We start from the raw sequence: 17,957 nt of genomic DNA on the forward strand, positions 1-17,957 counted from the left end.
GCTGGCGGGTGACCAGCGCCCGGGCGGCCAATTTAAAGGTCCCGCGGCCGTGGGCCCCGCCCCTGCAGCCTTGAGCCCCGCCCTGCAGCCTGGGGTCCTTCCTCCCCTCGGCCGTAGGCCCCGCCCCTGGGCCTAGGCCCAGCCCGCGAACCCGTCCAGGGCAGCGGGCCGCCTGGTCCAGGGCATACCCGCGGCGGACCTGGAATGTCTGGGGCCCGTTGGCCAGGGGCGCGGTGCCCGAACCCGGCCCGCCGCTGCTCCGGTCTCGACTGGTGGGCTCGGTCCTCTGCCTCCTGGCCAGGTTCTGCCCCTCTCGAAATTTCTGTCTGGCCATACACCCGGGGCCTGGTCGACCCCCAACTCGCCCTCCTGACCCCCAAGCTCCCAGTTCAGGAGGCCCAGGCTTTACGGTCCAGCTCCATCCAGGTTTGCCCACCTCAAGGGTTTCCCCTAGCTCCTCACAACTACATTTTTTTCCCCAGCCAGGGAACCCAAGTTTTGCTGTGGGCTCTCCTTAAAAAAAAAAAAAAAAAAAAAAAAAGATCTGGTCATAAACCTCTAAACAGAGTTCATGATTCACTGTTTCCCAGTCAGCAGTTTGAAAAACTGTTTTAATTAGATTCTTTCCTACTCTTTCTTCCTTTCCAATTTATTATGGTATCAATACCTGTGTTTCATGTATATATACATATATACAGTATCAATATCTGTGTGTTTCACATATATATAAAGTGTACTATATACACATGTATATGCTGCTGCTCTTGCTGTTAAGTCGCTTCAGTCGTGTCCAACTCTGTGTGACCCCATGGACTGCAGCCTACCAGGCTCGCCCATCCCTGGGATTCTCCAGGCAAGAACACTGGAGTGAGTTGCCATTTCCTTCTCCAATGCATGAAAGTGAAAAGTGAAAGTGAAGTTGCTCAATCATGTCCGACTCTTAGTGACCCCATGGACTGCAGCCTACCAGGCTCCTGCGTCTGTGGGATTTTCCAGGCAAGAGTACTGGAGTGGGTTGCCATTTTCTTCTCCAATATATGTATATATAGTGTATTTACTTCTTTACCCCACTCAACTATAGGCTCCAGGAGCACAGAGCTGATGCCTGCATTGTTCACTGTTGAATTGCTGTAAATTCTCCCTCACTGTGTGCAGGTTTATAGTCTACAGTGGGACCACGATTTCAGGAAATATTAATAAAAGTTCACGAACAGGGCTGATATTTAGCCCTACCTTGGCAGGATAGTAAACAGGCATGATAGATTACTTGTCAGAAAAGAAATAACCTGGCATTACTTTTTCCAAGAGTCGAAGGATGCTGAGGAAATGGCTTTGCTCCATTTCACTCCACTGCCTGACAAGAGCCGCTCTGTGCTGGACAAGGGCTCTGCACAGGCCCTTCCTCTGGCCTCCTCTAGCGGGGGAGTTGGTGTTCCTCCACCACAGGCTCCTTCTCTGAAGAAATGCAGGGGGAGAAGCAACATGAACTGTAATGGTCTGTTTCAACACATTTGCAGGTAGGCATAGGTAGAGAGTAAACCTATTTGGTTAGGTTAGGGAGTAAATTATGGGTTGCTGCTAAGTCGCTTCAGTTGTGTCCAACTCTGTGCGACCCCATAGACAGCAACCTACCAGGCTCCCCTGTCCCTGAGATTCTCCAGGCAAGAACACTGGAGTGGGTTGCCATTTCTTCTCCAATGCATGAAAGTGAAAAGTGGAAGTGAAGTCGCTCAGTCGTGTCCGACCCTCAGCGACCCCATGGACTGCAGCCTTCCAGGCTCCTCCACCCATGGGATTTTCCAGGCAAGAGTACTGGAGTGGGGTGCCATTAATTATGCATAGCTTCCTTTAAAAACTCACTTTACTACTGCTCTCTTGTTTTTACAGTTCTAAGAAACTATTTCTTTATCACTCCACTCAAGCTCGGTTATGCTCTGGTAACGAATGACTCCAAAACCTCAGGGTCTTCTAGCAACAAAAATTTACTTCTTGCTCTGTTATGTGTCTTTCATAGATCTACATCTTCATTCCAGCACTCAAACTTAAGGGGCAGCCTCAATCTGGAATATGCTGGTCTTGAGATAAAGGGGGAAAAGGAGAGATGGAAGAGCCAGATGACAGATTTGTGATGATTTATTGTTCTTTCCCTAGAATAAACTGCTGGGGTGGGAAATCTGAATGACTAGGGCTTCTTTGGTTATGTACCATCTATGTCAGGAATTTCATCTGATGTGGTTTCAGCTACCACTCCTCTGGTGCTGTGCTTAGTCGTTCAGTCATGTCCAACTCCTTGCAACCCCATGGACTGTAGCCCACCAGGCTCTTCTGACCATGGGGATTCTCCAGGCAAGAATACTGGAATGAGTAGCCATGCCCTCCTCCAGGGGATCTTCCCAACCCAGGGATCAAACCCAGGTCTCCCAAATTGCAGGTGGATTCTTTACCATCTGAGCCACCAGGGAAATTCCAAAATCTGGGTCTCTTGTCCTAATCCTGCTCCTGAGAAGTAGAACTCCATCAATTACCCTGCCTGTGCTACTCTCTATTCACAGATCACAAAAGTACCCCAAGCTCAAGCATTTCCAGGAGTGAACTTATCCTCTCCTCTTTAATGAACTTCCTCTCCTTTATTCTCCTCATTTCTGCTAGTGATACTGGGATCCTTCCAGCCACACAGACATGAAGGTTTGGTTTCCACTTCCCCCTCTTGAGCTTTTTGTATTAAATAAGTTATCAAGTCATCTACCCCACATCTTCACAGGTTCATATACGTCCAATTCTCAAGGCTTATCTCAAATCACATCACTATAGGAAGTCTATTTTTATCTTTCCAACCAGATATGATCCTGAAAGGAGAGGGAGGGGAAGACAAGAAGAAATATTTGAAGAAATAATGGCTGAAAAAGTTTCCAAACTTGATGAAACCTATAAACCCACAGATCCAAGGTCAATGAACCCTAACCACAAGAAACACACACAAGGGATAGTTAGGGATTTTGGAAAGGTCATGTACACACTGCTATATTTAAAACGGATAACCAACAAAGACCTATTGTATAGCATGTGGAATTCTGCTCAATGTTATGTGCCAGCTTGGATGGGAGTGGAGTTTGGGGGAGAATGGATACATGTATATCCATGTATATGTATGGCTGAGTCCCTTCACTTTCACCTGAAACTACAACATTGCTGATTAGCTATACCCCAATACAAAATAAAAAGTTTAAAAAAACACACACACAACATAAAAAAATGTACATAATGTAAAAAAAAAAAAGTACAATCAAGGAACATCATAAACAAATTGCTCAAAATCAGTGATAGAGAAAAACTTCCAATTACCTGAAGGGAAAAAAAAAAAAAGAGAGGCTTTCCATACAGAAGAACAAAGTTAAGGAAGACAGCAATTTTCTCAGTGGAAACTATGTATCCAGAAAGACAGGGCAGCCACATCTTTAAAGTCCCAAGTGAAAAAAAAACCTGACAACCTAGAATTCCATACCCTGGGAAAATAGCTTTTGAAGACAGAAGTAAATTAAAGACATTTTCAGACATGCAAAAGCCAAAAGAATTCAGCAGCAGCAGAACCATGCTGGGAAAAAAAAAAAAAAAAACAGAAAAAAGTAACACATGTCCTCTGGCTGAAGAATGGTAACAGATTGAAATGTGTACCTATGAACAGACTGAAGAGCACTAGAATTGATAACTAAATGCGTATATTTGGAAGTTTTAAAATTATTTTTCTCTTTAAAAGATAATTAACTGTTGGGGGGGAAAAAGTCATAGAAGGTCAGAGAAAGATGGAATCTGGGCAGTCACTTGTTTGCAAAGTTATTTACTTATTTCATTCAACTGACGGGAGGGCCAGGAATATAAATCAGCTTTCCTGATGCCGTGTTCGGATTTTGAGCTACCTAACTGAATGATGACAGATACAAAACTCCTTTCTAACGGACCAGAAAACAGTTACTCTTTTTCTGGTTTCCAGGTCAAATACTTCCTCTTCAGGCCTTCCTTTACCCATTCCTTGCTCAACACAGCCCCTCATGATAATATTTGCACAGTGCTTTGTAACTGCCAACCTTTCCATGTCTGTTACCTCACTTGATCCTAAGAACAACTCCAAGAAGTCCGTAGGCCAGGAATTTGCATTTTCCTGATTTCACAGATGCAGAAACTGAAGCTCAGATCCCAGTTAAATTTCCCAAGATGAGAGAGTAATAGCTTGGTGACACGAGGAATTGAATTTCAACTTTCTGACTCCAGATCCTGTGCTCATTCCACCATTCTGCCTCTCACGTGTCCTTATTCCATGTTAGGTGGCAACATTCTCCTGCTAGTAAATTATTTTCTTACTTAAAAGTCATGACTTTACTAAAAAAAAAAAAAACAAAGCAACCTCAGAAAAGCAAAATTACGACTTTTTCTTTCACTCAACCCTTGGGCTTATTTATAACATATTCCTTCTCTCAGCAAAAGGAGACCTGAAAATGGCACATTTAGCGTTTGCCTACAAGGAACATTGGAATGATTAGACTTAGAAGAAAGTTCCATGATGACCGAACAAATTAGTCACAGATTGGAAAACAGGGCGATTGGTACACCATCCAACAGAAGGAATAAAATGTACAGTTTATCAATGAGAAGTTTCTTGGTCTCATTTTTAACATGCTTTAAATGTAGGCATGGGGGCTTCCTTGGTGGTTCAGTGGTTAAGAATCTGCCTTGCAATGCAGGGGACAGGGGTTCAATCCCTGGTCAGAGAAGATCCCACATGCTTTGGAACAGCTAAGCCCATGCTCCACGACTACTGAGCTCCAAGCTCTAGAGCCTGCAAGCCGCAACTGCTAGGCCTGTGGGCTCCAACTACTAAAGCCCTAGAGCCTGTGCTCTGCAAGAGAAGCCACTGCAATGAGAAACTTGAGCACCACAACGAAGAGCAGTCCCAACTTGCCGAAACAAGAGAAAGCCTGTGGACAGCAACAAAGACCCAGCACAGCCCAAAATAAATAATCTTTAAAAAAAATTAAATGTTTTAAGTGTGGTGTGGCCACATTTAGATGATACCAAATTTATAGACATGAAATTTGAAGCCATGAAAGACACTTGCTCCCCGGAAGAAAAGTTATGACCAACCTAGACAGCATATTAAAAAGCAGAGACATTACTTTGCCAACAAAATCCATCTAGTCAAGGATATGGTTTTTCCAGTGGTCATGGATGTAAGAGTTGGACTATAAAGGCGGCTGACCTCCGAAGAATTGATGCTGTTGCACTGCAGTGTTGGAGAAGTCTCTTGGGAGTTCCTTGGACAGCAAGGAGATCCAACCAGTCCATCCTAAAGGGATCAGTCCTCAATATTCATTGGAAGGACTGATGCTGAAGCTGAAACTCCAAAAGTTTGGCCACCTGATGCGAAGCACTGACTCATCTGAAAAGACCCTGATGCTGGGAAAGACTGGAAGGTAGGAGAAGGGGATGACAGAGGATGAGATGGTTGGATGGCATCACCGTCAATGGACGAGTTTGAGTAAACTCCGGGAGTTGGTACTGGACAGGGAGGCCTGGCATGCTGCAGTCCATGGGGTTGCAAAGAGTCGGGACATGACTGAATGACTGATCTGATGGAAATTTATACTAAAAATAACCTATTACCAGTGAAAATTTTGTGGAGACAAATTGTTTCATTCAGTGAACATCCCACTGCACCCCACCCTCCACACCTCCAGTTTGTGTAGGTCATTGAATTAAGTGCTATAGATGGAACAAAAAAAGGCCTTATTGCCAAGCTGTTCATTAACAGAGACTCAGATACACTTCACATGAACTGTAATGGAGGTAAGTACTCCAGGAAAGGAGGCAGGCCAACTCAACAAGTCATTCTCCAAAGCCAGTTTACTGGAAGTTCATTTGTCAAATGATCAGAGAATGGGAGAAGGCCATGGCAACCCACTCCAGTACTCTTGACTGGAAAATCCCATGGACGGAGCCTGGTAGGCTGAAGTCCATAGGGTTGCTAAGAGTCAGACACAACTGAGTGACTTCACTTTCACTTTTCACTTTCACGCACTGGAGGAAATGACAACCCACTCCAGTGTTCTTGTCTGGAGAATCCCAGGGACGGGGGAATCTGGTGGGCTGCGGTCTATGGGGTCACCCAGAGTCAGACACAAGCGACTTAGCAGCAGCAGCAGAGAAAATGGCCAATTCACAGAATTTTCCATGTACTAATAAATCTTTTATGGGCTTCCCTGGGCTTATCTTTTTTCAGATGGTAAAGAATCTGCCTGCAATGTGGGAGACCAGGGTTCAATCCCTGGGTTGGGAAGACCACCTGGAGAAGGGAATGACTATCCACTCCAGTGGAATGCCTAGAGAATTCCATGGGCAGAGGAGCCTGGTATGCTACAGTCCATGCTCTTTCATTACAGCAAATGTGCTTACAATGCACAGAGAATGTATATTCTGGTGAGCTCAGTCTTTGGAACACAGATCTCATAGGACTCCCCTTCCTGGGGGCAATAATTAGGATTAATATTATGACTGTTCTCTACATAAAGTCTAAGCCCTGTCCTTTCCCAAAAGACAAATGTGCCTTGAATGAAGTAGTGATCACAGGCCATAATGGTCCACCATTCCCATTCCAAGGAGAAAAACAACGCCAGGTTGGGTCCACCAAGCTTGGCTATGGCTGTTCTCAAAGTGCCAAAAATCTGCAGCAGTCTGAGTTGCTTATAATGGAAAATGCTGGGTTTCAACAAAAAAAAGGGTAATAGATTAAAAACAACAATAAATATTTAAGAGATTTATTAAAGCATCTTATCTCAAAGATGGAAACACATACAAATTAGAAACATGCAACCATCATCTTCCACAGTCAAGTTAAAATGTTATATATTTTTCGTATTTTCATAGCTGAAAACTTCAGATCTTAAACTGAACTCATTCACCCTGAATATTTAATTCATTCTTCCTGAAAGTATCCAGGGCAGCAAATAACCAAAATGCAAACTATTATATAAAGAAAGTGCAAAGTTAAAAAAGAATATGTGTAGAGAATGCCCCCTTCCCACCCACCCCCAATCAAAGGTTATCAATGGCACTTTGCTCTTGCTTAACCTAGATTGTCTTCAAAAACTACTAAAATGTAACATACTTAACAACAAAATCTGACTTTTAATACTATCCAAAAAGCTTGTTAGTGTTTGAAAATAAATGCTTAAACAAAGGAAAATGAACTTTGTATCAAACAAGTATGATGAGCCCTGTGTTGCAGCATTCTGTAAAATGAACAAGACAAAAAGCTGGTATAGGGTTTATTGAAAAAGGCAGAATTTCTTCAGGCAGGTATGTAAGGAGGTGGTGGTTCTTTCTCAGGCATCTTCACTGCCATTTCATAGGTTGGCAAAACATACTGAAAAGAGACAAGAAAAAATTATATTGGACTTAATTCTCCTTTAAATTTCTACCTTAATAACTGTTTTCAGATTTAATACCTTAAATAGGGGTATACCAACCCACAGAGGAGAGCTAAAGAAACTGTTAGCTAAGTACACCTGACTCTTCAGGATACCTGACCCTTAAGTAATGAGAACATTAGAGGTGCCAACACTGCACAGTCAGCCCTCCGTATCTGTGGTTCCACATCTATGGACTCAATGCAGACTGGGTAGTATTGTAGTATTTACTACTGAGAAACATTTGTGTATTAGTGGACTCTCTAGTTAAAAGCCATGGTGTCCAAGGGTCAACTATAGTTCTTTGGAGTAGAGATAACTAATAACCTGGAGCTTTACCTGCAGGGGATGTGTCTGATCCAAGATCACTAGAGAGGATAACAGAAGAGGAAGTTAAGAAGGGAAGGCAGAGACAATTTTGCTTCTGAACAGACCCTGAGGCCACCAGGATACCCTGATAGGCAGTATGTACTGCCCTCCCCTCGCTCCACTGTGACTGATAAAGCAGCCAGGCCAAGTCACCTCAAGAATGGAGGATCTCGGTGAAGGGCCCACTGAACCCTGCTACAGGAACCCTCCAGTACGAGGCTGTATTTTATCAGAATCTATAGTCAAAGCATCAAGCACTTGTATCGCCTGCTCTAAGGTGAAGGGCATACCTAGGTAAAGAGTGGCATTTTTAAGCTAAGTGACTCCAACGTGACAGGCTGACGCTACATGGGCCATATACACTCTACATGCTGGAAGCCTGGAAGACAGTACAGCAGCAACTAGAGGGTCTAAGAAGGAGGCCTCCCAACAGACTCACGGAACATACTGCATTCTTCTCCCTACAGGAAAGTCAGCTTCCCCTTTGGATCCTATGGATGTTTTTGGAAAACACAAGCTTCAGCTGATGGTACCCTATCCTCAGAAGTTCCAGAAACCAAGAGCCTGGCATCGCTCATACTGCTGTTCACTGACTGGTCTCCCCCTCAAAATGCAATACTTGGAGACTGATCATGAGTCAAAACCATTGGCCAGATGGAATGAGATGAGCAGTACAGAGTGTCTCCAGCTCACATACCCAGGATTCCAACTGGGAAATGCTGAAACTTGCAGATTTAAGCTATTCGTGCCCTAAACCACAGTTACAGCACTGAAGAGAAAATCAAGGTTCAGATTATTCTTTTGGGAATTCTCAATAATGGCTAGTAAAGCTTTAATATCATAAAAGATCATTCACCTGTGGAGGCGCCTCAAAGGCTGGGTACACAGCAATCTCCGGCATGTTTCTGTTGTTGATGTATTTATAACAGTTCCAAACACAGTTAATCAGATAAGCCTAAAGGAATACAAACAAAATTTACATATACTCCAAACTCAACTGTATGTAAAATTATAGTTTTAATGCGGCTGCACTGTGAAGCCACTGGCAGCGATTGCCTTTTTCTTCTTTTAAGGCTTCCCAGGTGGCTCTACTGGTATAGAACCTGCCTGCCAGTGCAGGAGATGTAAAAGACCCAGGTTCGATCCCTGGGTTGGGACGATCCCCTGGAGAAGGAAATGGCAACCCACTCCAGTATTCTTGTCTGAAAAATTCCATGGACAGAGGAGCCTAGGGGGCTATAGTCCATAGGGTTGAACAGAGTGAGACACAACTGAGCAACTAACTTTATTTTTTAACTTATAAATTTAATTTAAATTTACCTGCTCTAAAATTAAGGAGTCTTATAATGCTCTCCCTGCATTTTCTCCAGAGAAGGGAACCAGCATCCACTTGGACCAAGTACAGGCCAGGAGTTTTCCCTACGTGCCCTCACTTAAATGTCACAAGCTTTATTACCACTATTTTACAGAGAAACCCAAGTCTGGGATTCCAATTCACGTGTGACAACCACGATGCTGCAGAAGGAATTCTATTTCTGAACTTTGGGAATTTTAAGAGATTTTCAATCCCAACCATGAACCATGTCCAAAAACATGATGTTCCTAGACAAGAAGAATCCTGGTTATCTCCAACCACTGCCTAAAAAGGACAGAAGACATTCCCTGGAGCTATCTCTACCATATTAGAATAAGGAGAGCTATGAGGAGACACGGGCAACAAGAAGGTCTGGAAGGACACTCTCACAATCCAAATGCCCCCCTTCCCCACCAAATAGTCGGTAACTCACCTTAAAAATGATGAACAAGGCAAAGAACACAAGAACAATGAACAAGAGGCAGCTGGAGTCCAATGCCAGGAGGTCATCTTTATAGGGAAAATCAGGCTATAAAAAAAAGGCAGGGACAAATAGGCAGAGCAGAAGGGAGTTTTAGAGCCCTCAAGCAGAGTGCCTTGCACACAGGAAGCAATCAATATAAATGTTTTTTCGAATGAACGAACAAGTTTGCAGTATGCAAAATGGACTCTCTACAGTAGGTTTCAATAAAATTCCTACAAGACGCATTTTTGAAATTAATTTTCATTTATCTGGATCCCACACCTCCATCCACCAGACCTTATTTCGGGCCACAGCATTCCCCGCCCCTCCATCCCACAGCATTAACCTCTGCTCACTGCCTGCTGTCACGAGACAGCCCTACTTTATTATTACAAATAAGATCTTCATGTCTTGATTCCCCAAATACATGGTTTGCTCCTTGAAGAGAAGGAAGTTATGTTTATACACCATACACCAACAGTTTGCCTAGAATAGAGTGAAGAATACAGGAGGCACTCACATATTTGCTACAGAGAGAAGGTACTGTCTTTGACAGTGCCAATGAGTGCCAATGAGCACAACTCCAACGACTGCCAAACACAGTCCAATTATTTATTTACTTTTCATACACCCAAAAGTTGAACTACTCCTGAAGTTCTATGATATCCATCTTTAGGGACTTTTAATATTTCATTATTCACATGGTATGTAAGAAGATATTCTATTTTCATCTTTTTGGTTTCAATATGGTCAGTAACAGTAGTAATGATACTTTAAAACGCTTAAAAATAAATAAATAAAACATAGTAGATTAAATAAAAATAGTACCCAAAAGCTGACTTTGGTTTTCAACAAAAGAAAAATTTTTTTAAGTTTTATTAGCATACACACTTACTAACTGATCCAGATATTCTTTGATTCTTGGCAAATAAGTCAGAGAACTGATAGCAACCAGGCAGCTGAGAACAAAGTCAAAAAGCCGGTAACAGAAGAACGGAATCAGCCAACCCACTTGATACTGAAGGAAAAAATAACCACAACATCACATCACACATACGGAATGACTAAGGACCACGCGGTGAAGTCAAAACTCGAAAAGTATAGAATACTTACAGAAATTGCTCCGTATACCAGCATTGAACTGATTATAAACATAAGAACAGAGACGGCAAAAAGAACACAGGCATTATCTATGAAAACAGAAGCAAAAATCTAATTAAGCTACTTATATAACAAAAAGCATAAGACTCTTTATGACAAAATGTTATTAAGTAATGAAGCTTATGAAATTCATGCCTTTGCTCTTTCTTATTTGTTAAACTGCTACGACTCATGGCCACTGATTTAGGACAGCACGTGAACCTGGTACTCTGCCAGAGACAGATCCCTGCCCAGGGTCTAAGTTTTGAATATGGGCAAACAGATAATTATGATGCAATGTGGCAAGTGCTACAACAGAAGCAAAAAAACAATTAGTTTTGCCTTTAGCATCAGGGAAAAAATATAAATGAAATAACACAAGTTGAGTCTTGTGAGATAAGCAGGGTTCAGCTGGAGCAAAAGGCTGGTATTTGTTTAAACACGTAGTTGTACAGACACCCCCTCTTGCCTAAGATAAAATAAATCACCTGAAAGTCAAGTTCTCCCTCAATGCCCCTTTCCCACCTCAACACCCAAACTCCCTGCGCCAAATCCCTTCACCGTGGCTTCTCTGCTACATCCAGGTCTATTTTCTTCTCTGGTCCTCAATCCGTCCTTGAGTTGCTGCCTTTCTCTACATTAATCCACGTCCACTAAACTTTTTCACAAAGTGCTCATGTAATCTCAAACAAAACAAACCAAAAAGCACCCACACTTGACCTGATGAGCTTCTTAGCACTGTAAGAGTCTAAAGTTGATTCTCTGGCTCTGGCTAGATATCAAGAACCAGAAAGGCACTAATAACGAATGATCAGACTACCTGCTCAGTGTTCGCACTAGTGGGTAAGTGTTACGTATCACTGTGTCACTTGGCAATACAAACAGCATCAGTATCTGGCACTGAACTAAGAAGAGCTCTCTAAATTTTCCTAGAGGATATAGGACAACTAAATGTTAAAGACTTAAAGAACTTCCCTGCTGCAGCACACAATGGTTCTCAAAGGGAAGAATTCAGATATAAACAAACTTGAAAGCAAAATGTGTAATTCAAACAATTAGCTTTCAAAAATCCGTTACTGGAAGACTACGAGTTGATTTAAACTTCTTGAAATACTGAAATAATTAAAGTGAAGCTCAAGGTCTTCCACTGGAGCAACAAATAGCAAAACCGAGGAGAGATGGAGTGGTGGGTGCAAAACACATTTAATGCCAGGAACAAGGGATACTCCAGTAGGTGTGAATCAATAAAGCAAGCAAAACATGAGGGACTCAATGCCCAAAGAACCTCAGATTTGCACCATATTCAGAACCTCCTCTGGGAGATCCCAAGTGTTTACCCATCTCCCAGGTGTGTATGCTATGCTATGCTATGCTAAGCTAAGTCACTTCAGTCGTGTCCAACTCTGTGCGACCCCACAGATGGCAGCCCACCAGGCTCCCCCATCCCTGGGATTCTCCAGGCAAGAACACTGGAGTGGGTTGCCATTTCCTCCTCCAATGCATGAAAGTGAAAAGTGAAAGTGAAGTCGCTCAGTCGTGTCCGACTCTTCTCGACCCCAGGTAAGTATAAGTAATGATAAATTCCTATTTGAAAAACAGTTTGCATATGCTGCAGTATAAACTGAGTGTTACAGCCTGTTTGGCTGATTAAAAATAATTAATCACAAACTTCATTTTTTAAAAAATTGGTTATCAGGCCAGTGATCAGAAATTAACTTACCTTTGCAACACCGGGTCTGTGGGAAGGTAAATTTTACCTTCCAAAGAAATACCAACTACTGTATCACCAAGAACTATGTATTTTTATATTTGCTTACATTCATTGGAAGGACTGATGCTGAAGCTGAAACTCCAATACTTTGGCTACCTGATACGAAGAACTGACTCATCTGAAAGACCCTGATGTTGGGAAAGATTGAAGGTGGGAGGAGAAGGGGACGACAGAGGATGGGATGGGTGGATGGCATCACCAACTTGATGGACATAAGTTTGAGTAAGCTCCGGGAGTTGGTGATGGACAGGGAAGCCTGGCGTGCTGCAGTCCATGGGGTCACAAAGAGTCGGACACGACTGAGTGACTGAACTGAACTGAGGGCTTCAGTAGAATATGGTCAACAAAGATATAATGAATAATGTGATTTTCTATGCAGCAGCGACAACACTCATGCAACACACAATAAACTTGAGACTAAAGAGCCAGTTGCACAGACCTACAAAAATCTCAGTAACCATAAATCTTTTCTACACCTCAATTTTAAGAGCAATATACATGACAAAGGAAAATGCTGACATTAGCAGATTCAGTAAAATTTTACAGCCTAAAGTTTATAAATACAAAAAAAATATGAACATCAGAAGCTAACATTTATTGTTCTATTCTGGTTTTTAATTAAAAACAGATTTATTCAGGAAAAAAAAAAAATCAAATGCCAGAAGGGATGTTTCCATATATTCTTGCTATTTCTGTTATCAATTTGACAACAAAATTAAAAGATTATATATGTTTGAAAGTAAAACTAGGACACTCATGTAAAAACAAAACAAAAACACTTTAAAAAACACAATATGAACAACTGTTAGTGTCATCATACTATAATGTATTATTGATGGCCACAAAACTCTACCTGCTGTAAGAAATAGGTTAGGCCTGAGGACAGTAATCATTTGAATTAATAATCATTTAAAAAAAAAAAAAAACACTTCATTAACAGATAAGAGAGGATCATAAAATGTGTAAAAATGTGTAGAGTTTATAACAAAAGCTAATCTAAAAATATAATTAAGATCCTGTAATATTACAAATATAAAACACCTGTGAACTGGGAACATTTTTCTGAAGAAACTGTTCACACCGAAAAGTCTGAAGCATAATTTTCTATTCAAATATTAAATTTTTAACATAAAATTAAACTTGCATTTTAGAGAAAGATAAATAATAAAAATACTATTGGGAACAAATAATTTTAAAAAAGTAATTTCCATGAATGTTCTAGGAATACTCTAAATAAAGTCCAATGTCAAATCTTCATCTAAACAATAAAAATATATTAAGAATTGAGACCCTGAGCAAAAGATACCACCAAATATTCAAATAATTCGTATTCTATATTTTACTGTAGGATTGTGCTCCATGAGCAAATGTCTCATTCTCTACTACACTTACCAGCTGACCCTCAAAGACTCAGTCTTCTTCTAATTTCTTCTCCCCTCCTCTTTCCACAGTATTTCAATGCGGACAATGCATATTTCTCAGAAATCTCCTAGCAGTCCACTAGATCTTCTGGCTACAAATGCTCAAATTTAATTCTGAGTATTTTTGAAAAGCCTGCAAACACATTTTGTGCCTCAGCAAGTATAACAACAATCAATCCTCTACCTAACAGGTGTGTGTGTGTGATTAGCAGGCTAAAGTTTCAACCAAAAACATACCAGCCATTCTCTCAGACGAATAGTAATTGCCAATGACTTCATACTGAATGTTGACAGCTGGCATTGAGTTTGGGTGTGTTACCTCCACAGTCAGCAGAATTGCCATCAACAGGTTGACCACCTATGAAAGATAACATTTTATCGACTATATTATTAATCAGGAAGCAGTCCCCAACACAATCTTCAGACGTCCTCTGTTTAACTAACATCTTCCCTGAAGTAATAAAGACATAAAATGGGGACTACCTATGAGATAAAATACACAATATGACTTTAAGAATACTTTAAATATTTCATAAAGTATAAACTTAATCATTTCAGAGAAAAGATGTTGGACTGATCCTATATTAATAAAACAGAATAAAAAGACACCAAAATGAAAAATGAGAGATCACAAATTGCTCATTTGAATCACATATTTATTCATACTCCTATCTCAGAATTTCTGGATTTGAAGAAGCTGATCTATCAGATAAATATAATTTCCATGTCTAGCTATGTTAATGATCCATCAGGTAAGTCTAAGGCCTCTCCACAGTATCTCCTGTACAGTGGTAAGGAATTATTTCCTCTTGAGCTACACTCAAATGCTTAAAAAGACTTTGACTACATCACTTAACTTCCGCCTGCTGGTCTTAGTCTATGGTTTGAGATATTTTGTTATCCCTTCTGAATAAGTACTCCTCTAACACTTCAGTTCAGTTCAGTCGCTCAATCGTGTCCAACTCTTTGCGACCCCGTGGACTGCAGCACGCCAGGCTTCCCTGTCCATCACGAAATCCGAAAGCTTGCTCAAACTCACATCTATCGAGTCAGTGATGCCATCCAACCATCTTGTCCTCTGTCGTCCCCTTCTCCTCCCGCCTTCAGTCTTTCCCAGCATCAGGTCTTTGCCAGTGAGTCAGTTCTTCAAATCAGGTGGCCAAAGTATTGGGAGTTTCAGCTTCAGCATCAGTCCTTCCAATGACTATTCAGGACTGATTTCCTGTAGGATCCAGGTTGGATCTCCCTGCAGTCCAAGGGACTCTCAAGAGTCTTCTCCAACACCACAGTTCAAAAGCATCAATTCTTCGGCACTCAGCTTTCTTTATAGTCCAACTCTTACATCCATACATGACTACTGGAAAAACCATAGCTTTGACTAGATGGACCTTTGTCAGCAAAGTAATGTCCCTGCTTTTTAATATGCTACTAGGTTGATCACAGCTTTTCTTCCAAGGAGCAAGTGTCTTTTAATTTCATGACTGCAGTCACCATCTGCAGTGATTTTGGAGCCCCCCAAAATAAAGCCTCTCACTGTTTCCATTGTTTCCCCATCTATTTGCCATGAAGAGATGGGACTGGATGCCATGATCTTAGTTTTCTGAATGCCGAGTTTTAAGCCAACTTTGCTCAACAAACTAGTAAAATGAGAGAAGAGCAATCTGATCACAGCACATCAGGATCTCAGTTCCCACATCCTAACTAACAAATTTCAATCAACGTGTCTGAAACAAATTTCAATTAACACAGTCTGGTTCTTTTATGCACTGGCTGCATAAATCTTTTAAATGTCACATGCTGCTGCTGCTGCTAAGTCGCTTCAGTCGTGTCCGACTCTATGTGACCCCATGGACGGCAGCCCACCAGTCTCCCCATCCCTGGGATTCTCCAGGCAAGAACACTGGAATGTCACATGAGTGACTTCCTAAAACTCCCAATTCTTTTTCACACTTGATCCTGCTAAGCTACCACCTATATCTACCTGTAGAGCTGGATTCAGGGCCTAAGCGTAAGCCGTTATACATTATCTGCAAATTTCATCTTATAACATTCTTGCATATCAATATTTTCTCTGTTTGAATTCTGACACCCTATGGATAGATTTACACTCTCTCAGCTTCCTGCATTTGAAAATATGATTATCATTTAATGAGATTCTCCACCTAAGTCACTAGCAAGAGAACAGGGCTGAGGACAAGCTGCCAGATAGAGGCTCTTCTCTTCCCATTGGTCAGCAGCTTTCAAATAAAGTTTTTATCTGGTCCAAAGTAACATCTAGAGACTTTGTCAAACATCTTGCTGAAATCCCATCACCAGTATCTGGTGAATTTCCCTGGTCTACCAGGGTGTAACTCCAATTCAAAAAGGAGATTCTTTATGCCTCTAGTTGTTAGTGAATTACACAGTTATCCCAAGAGGCACCACTTCCTTTAAGTGCTCAAAACAACCCTGCTAATGATTTAAGAACTGGAGTAGGCTTCCCTATCTAAAGTCCACAGCATCTGCCTTCCTTCCCTTCGTGAACATGGGATACTTTCAAGGGACATCTGAGCTTCTTTATCAATAGTGTTTTAAACAATCTCTATCATGGAGCTCTCTCCTGTCCACCCTGAATGATAAATATGTTTATCAGCTAAAGGCATTTCACATTCTCGAAGATAAGCAGCCCAAGGTTTTTAAATAAGATAAATGTCACAATACCTAATTCGGAATCAATTGAGATTTCTAAAGACACACTATAAATCAAGTAAATTTACATATATTATTTGACTTTATTCTTCACAACAACCTTGTGAAGAAAGTATGGCTTATGCTCATTTGCTGACAGTTAAACTAAGGTTCAGCAAAGTGAAATACCATGTGTTAAGCTCACTGAGGTGATAACAGGACAGAGTTAGGACACCAATCTGGTTCTTTTAAAAACATCTTTCTTCTTACTACTACAGGATCACTTACAACCATTCCTAAGCAACTCTTGTTTTGAGATCTTTCCAAAATAAACCATTATCTAAGGCTACAAATAGCTGTGAAAAGAAGAGAAGTGAAAAGCAAAGGAGAAAAGGAAACTCTGAATGCAGAGTTCCAAAGAATAGCAAGAAGAGATAAGAAAGCCTTCCTCAGCGATCAATGCAAAGAAATAGAGGAAAACAACAGAATGGGAAAGACTAGAGATCTCTTCAAGAAAATTAGAGATACCAAGGGAACATTTCATGCAAAGATGGGCTCGAAAAAGGACAGAAATGGTATGGACCTAACAGAAGCAGAAGATATTAAGAAGAGGTGGCAAGAATACACAGAAGAACTGTACAAAAAAGATCTTCACGACCCAGATAATCACGATGGTGTGATCACTCACCTAGAGCCAGACATCCTGGAATGCGAAGTCAAGTGGGCCTTAGGAAGCATCAGTCCAAATAAAGCTAGTGGAGGTGATGGAATTACAGTTGAGCTATTTCAAATCCTGAAAGATGATGCTGTGAAAGTGCTGCACTCAATATGCCAGCACATTTGGAAAACTCAGCAGTGGCCACAGGACTGGAAAAGGTCCGTTTTCATTCCAATCCCAAAGAAAGGTAATGCCAAAGAATGCTCAAACTACTGCACAATTGCACTCATCTCACATGCTAGTAAAGTAATGCTCAAAATTCTTCAAGTCAGGCTTCAGCAATACGTGAACCGTGAACTTCCTGATGTTCAAGCTAGTTTTAGAAAAGGCAGAGGAAGCAGAGATCAAATTGCCAACATCTGCTGGATCATGGAAAAAACAAGAGAGTTCCAGAAAAACATCTATTTCTGCTTTACTGACTATGCCAAAGCCTTTGACTGTGTGGATCACAATAAACTGTGGAAAATTCTGAAAAAGATGGGAATACCAGACCACCTGACCGGCCTCTTGAGAAATCTGTATGCAGGTCAGGAAGCAACAGTTAGAACTGGACATGGAACAGACTGGTTCCAAATAGGAAAAGGAGTATGTCAAGGC

The 17,957-nt window shown here is 41.3% G+C and overlaps 1 protein-coding gene across 1 annotated transcript in view; it reads right to left on the bottom strand.

Moving 5' to 3' along the window:
• Positions 1-6,790: 6,790 nt before the first annotated feature.
• The window catches only part of LAPTM4A (lysosomal protein transmembrane 4 alpha), an 18,119-nt gene continuing 6,952 nt past the window's right edge, over positions 6,791-17,957 (bottom strand). The window contains exons 2-7 of the mRNA XM_010840522.1: positions 14,213-14,333; positions 10,757-10,833; positions 10,539-10,661; positions 9,614-9,709; positions 8,683-8,781; positions 6,791-7,414 (exon numbers count right to left, since the gene is read on the bottom strand). Of these exons, the coding sequence (XP_010838824.1) occupies positions 7,340-7,414; positions 8,683-8,781; positions 9,614-9,709; positions 10,539-10,661; positions 10,757-10,833; positions 14,213-14,333 (591 nt within the window). The 3' untranslated portion in view covers positions 6,791-7,339. The remainder of the gene's footprint in view (positions 7,415-8,682; positions 8,782-9,613; positions 9,710-10,538; positions 10,662-10,756; positions 10,834-14,212; positions 14,334-17,957) is intronic.

This window comes from Bison bison, unplaced genomic scaffold (genome assembly GCF_000754665.1).
Source record: "Bison bison bison isolate TAMUID 2011002044 unplaced genomic scaffold, Bison_UMD1.0 scf7180017864145, whole genome shotgun sequence".
Lineage (NCBI taxonomy): Eukaryota > Metazoa > Chordata > Mammalia > Artiodactyla > Bovidae > Bison > Bison bison.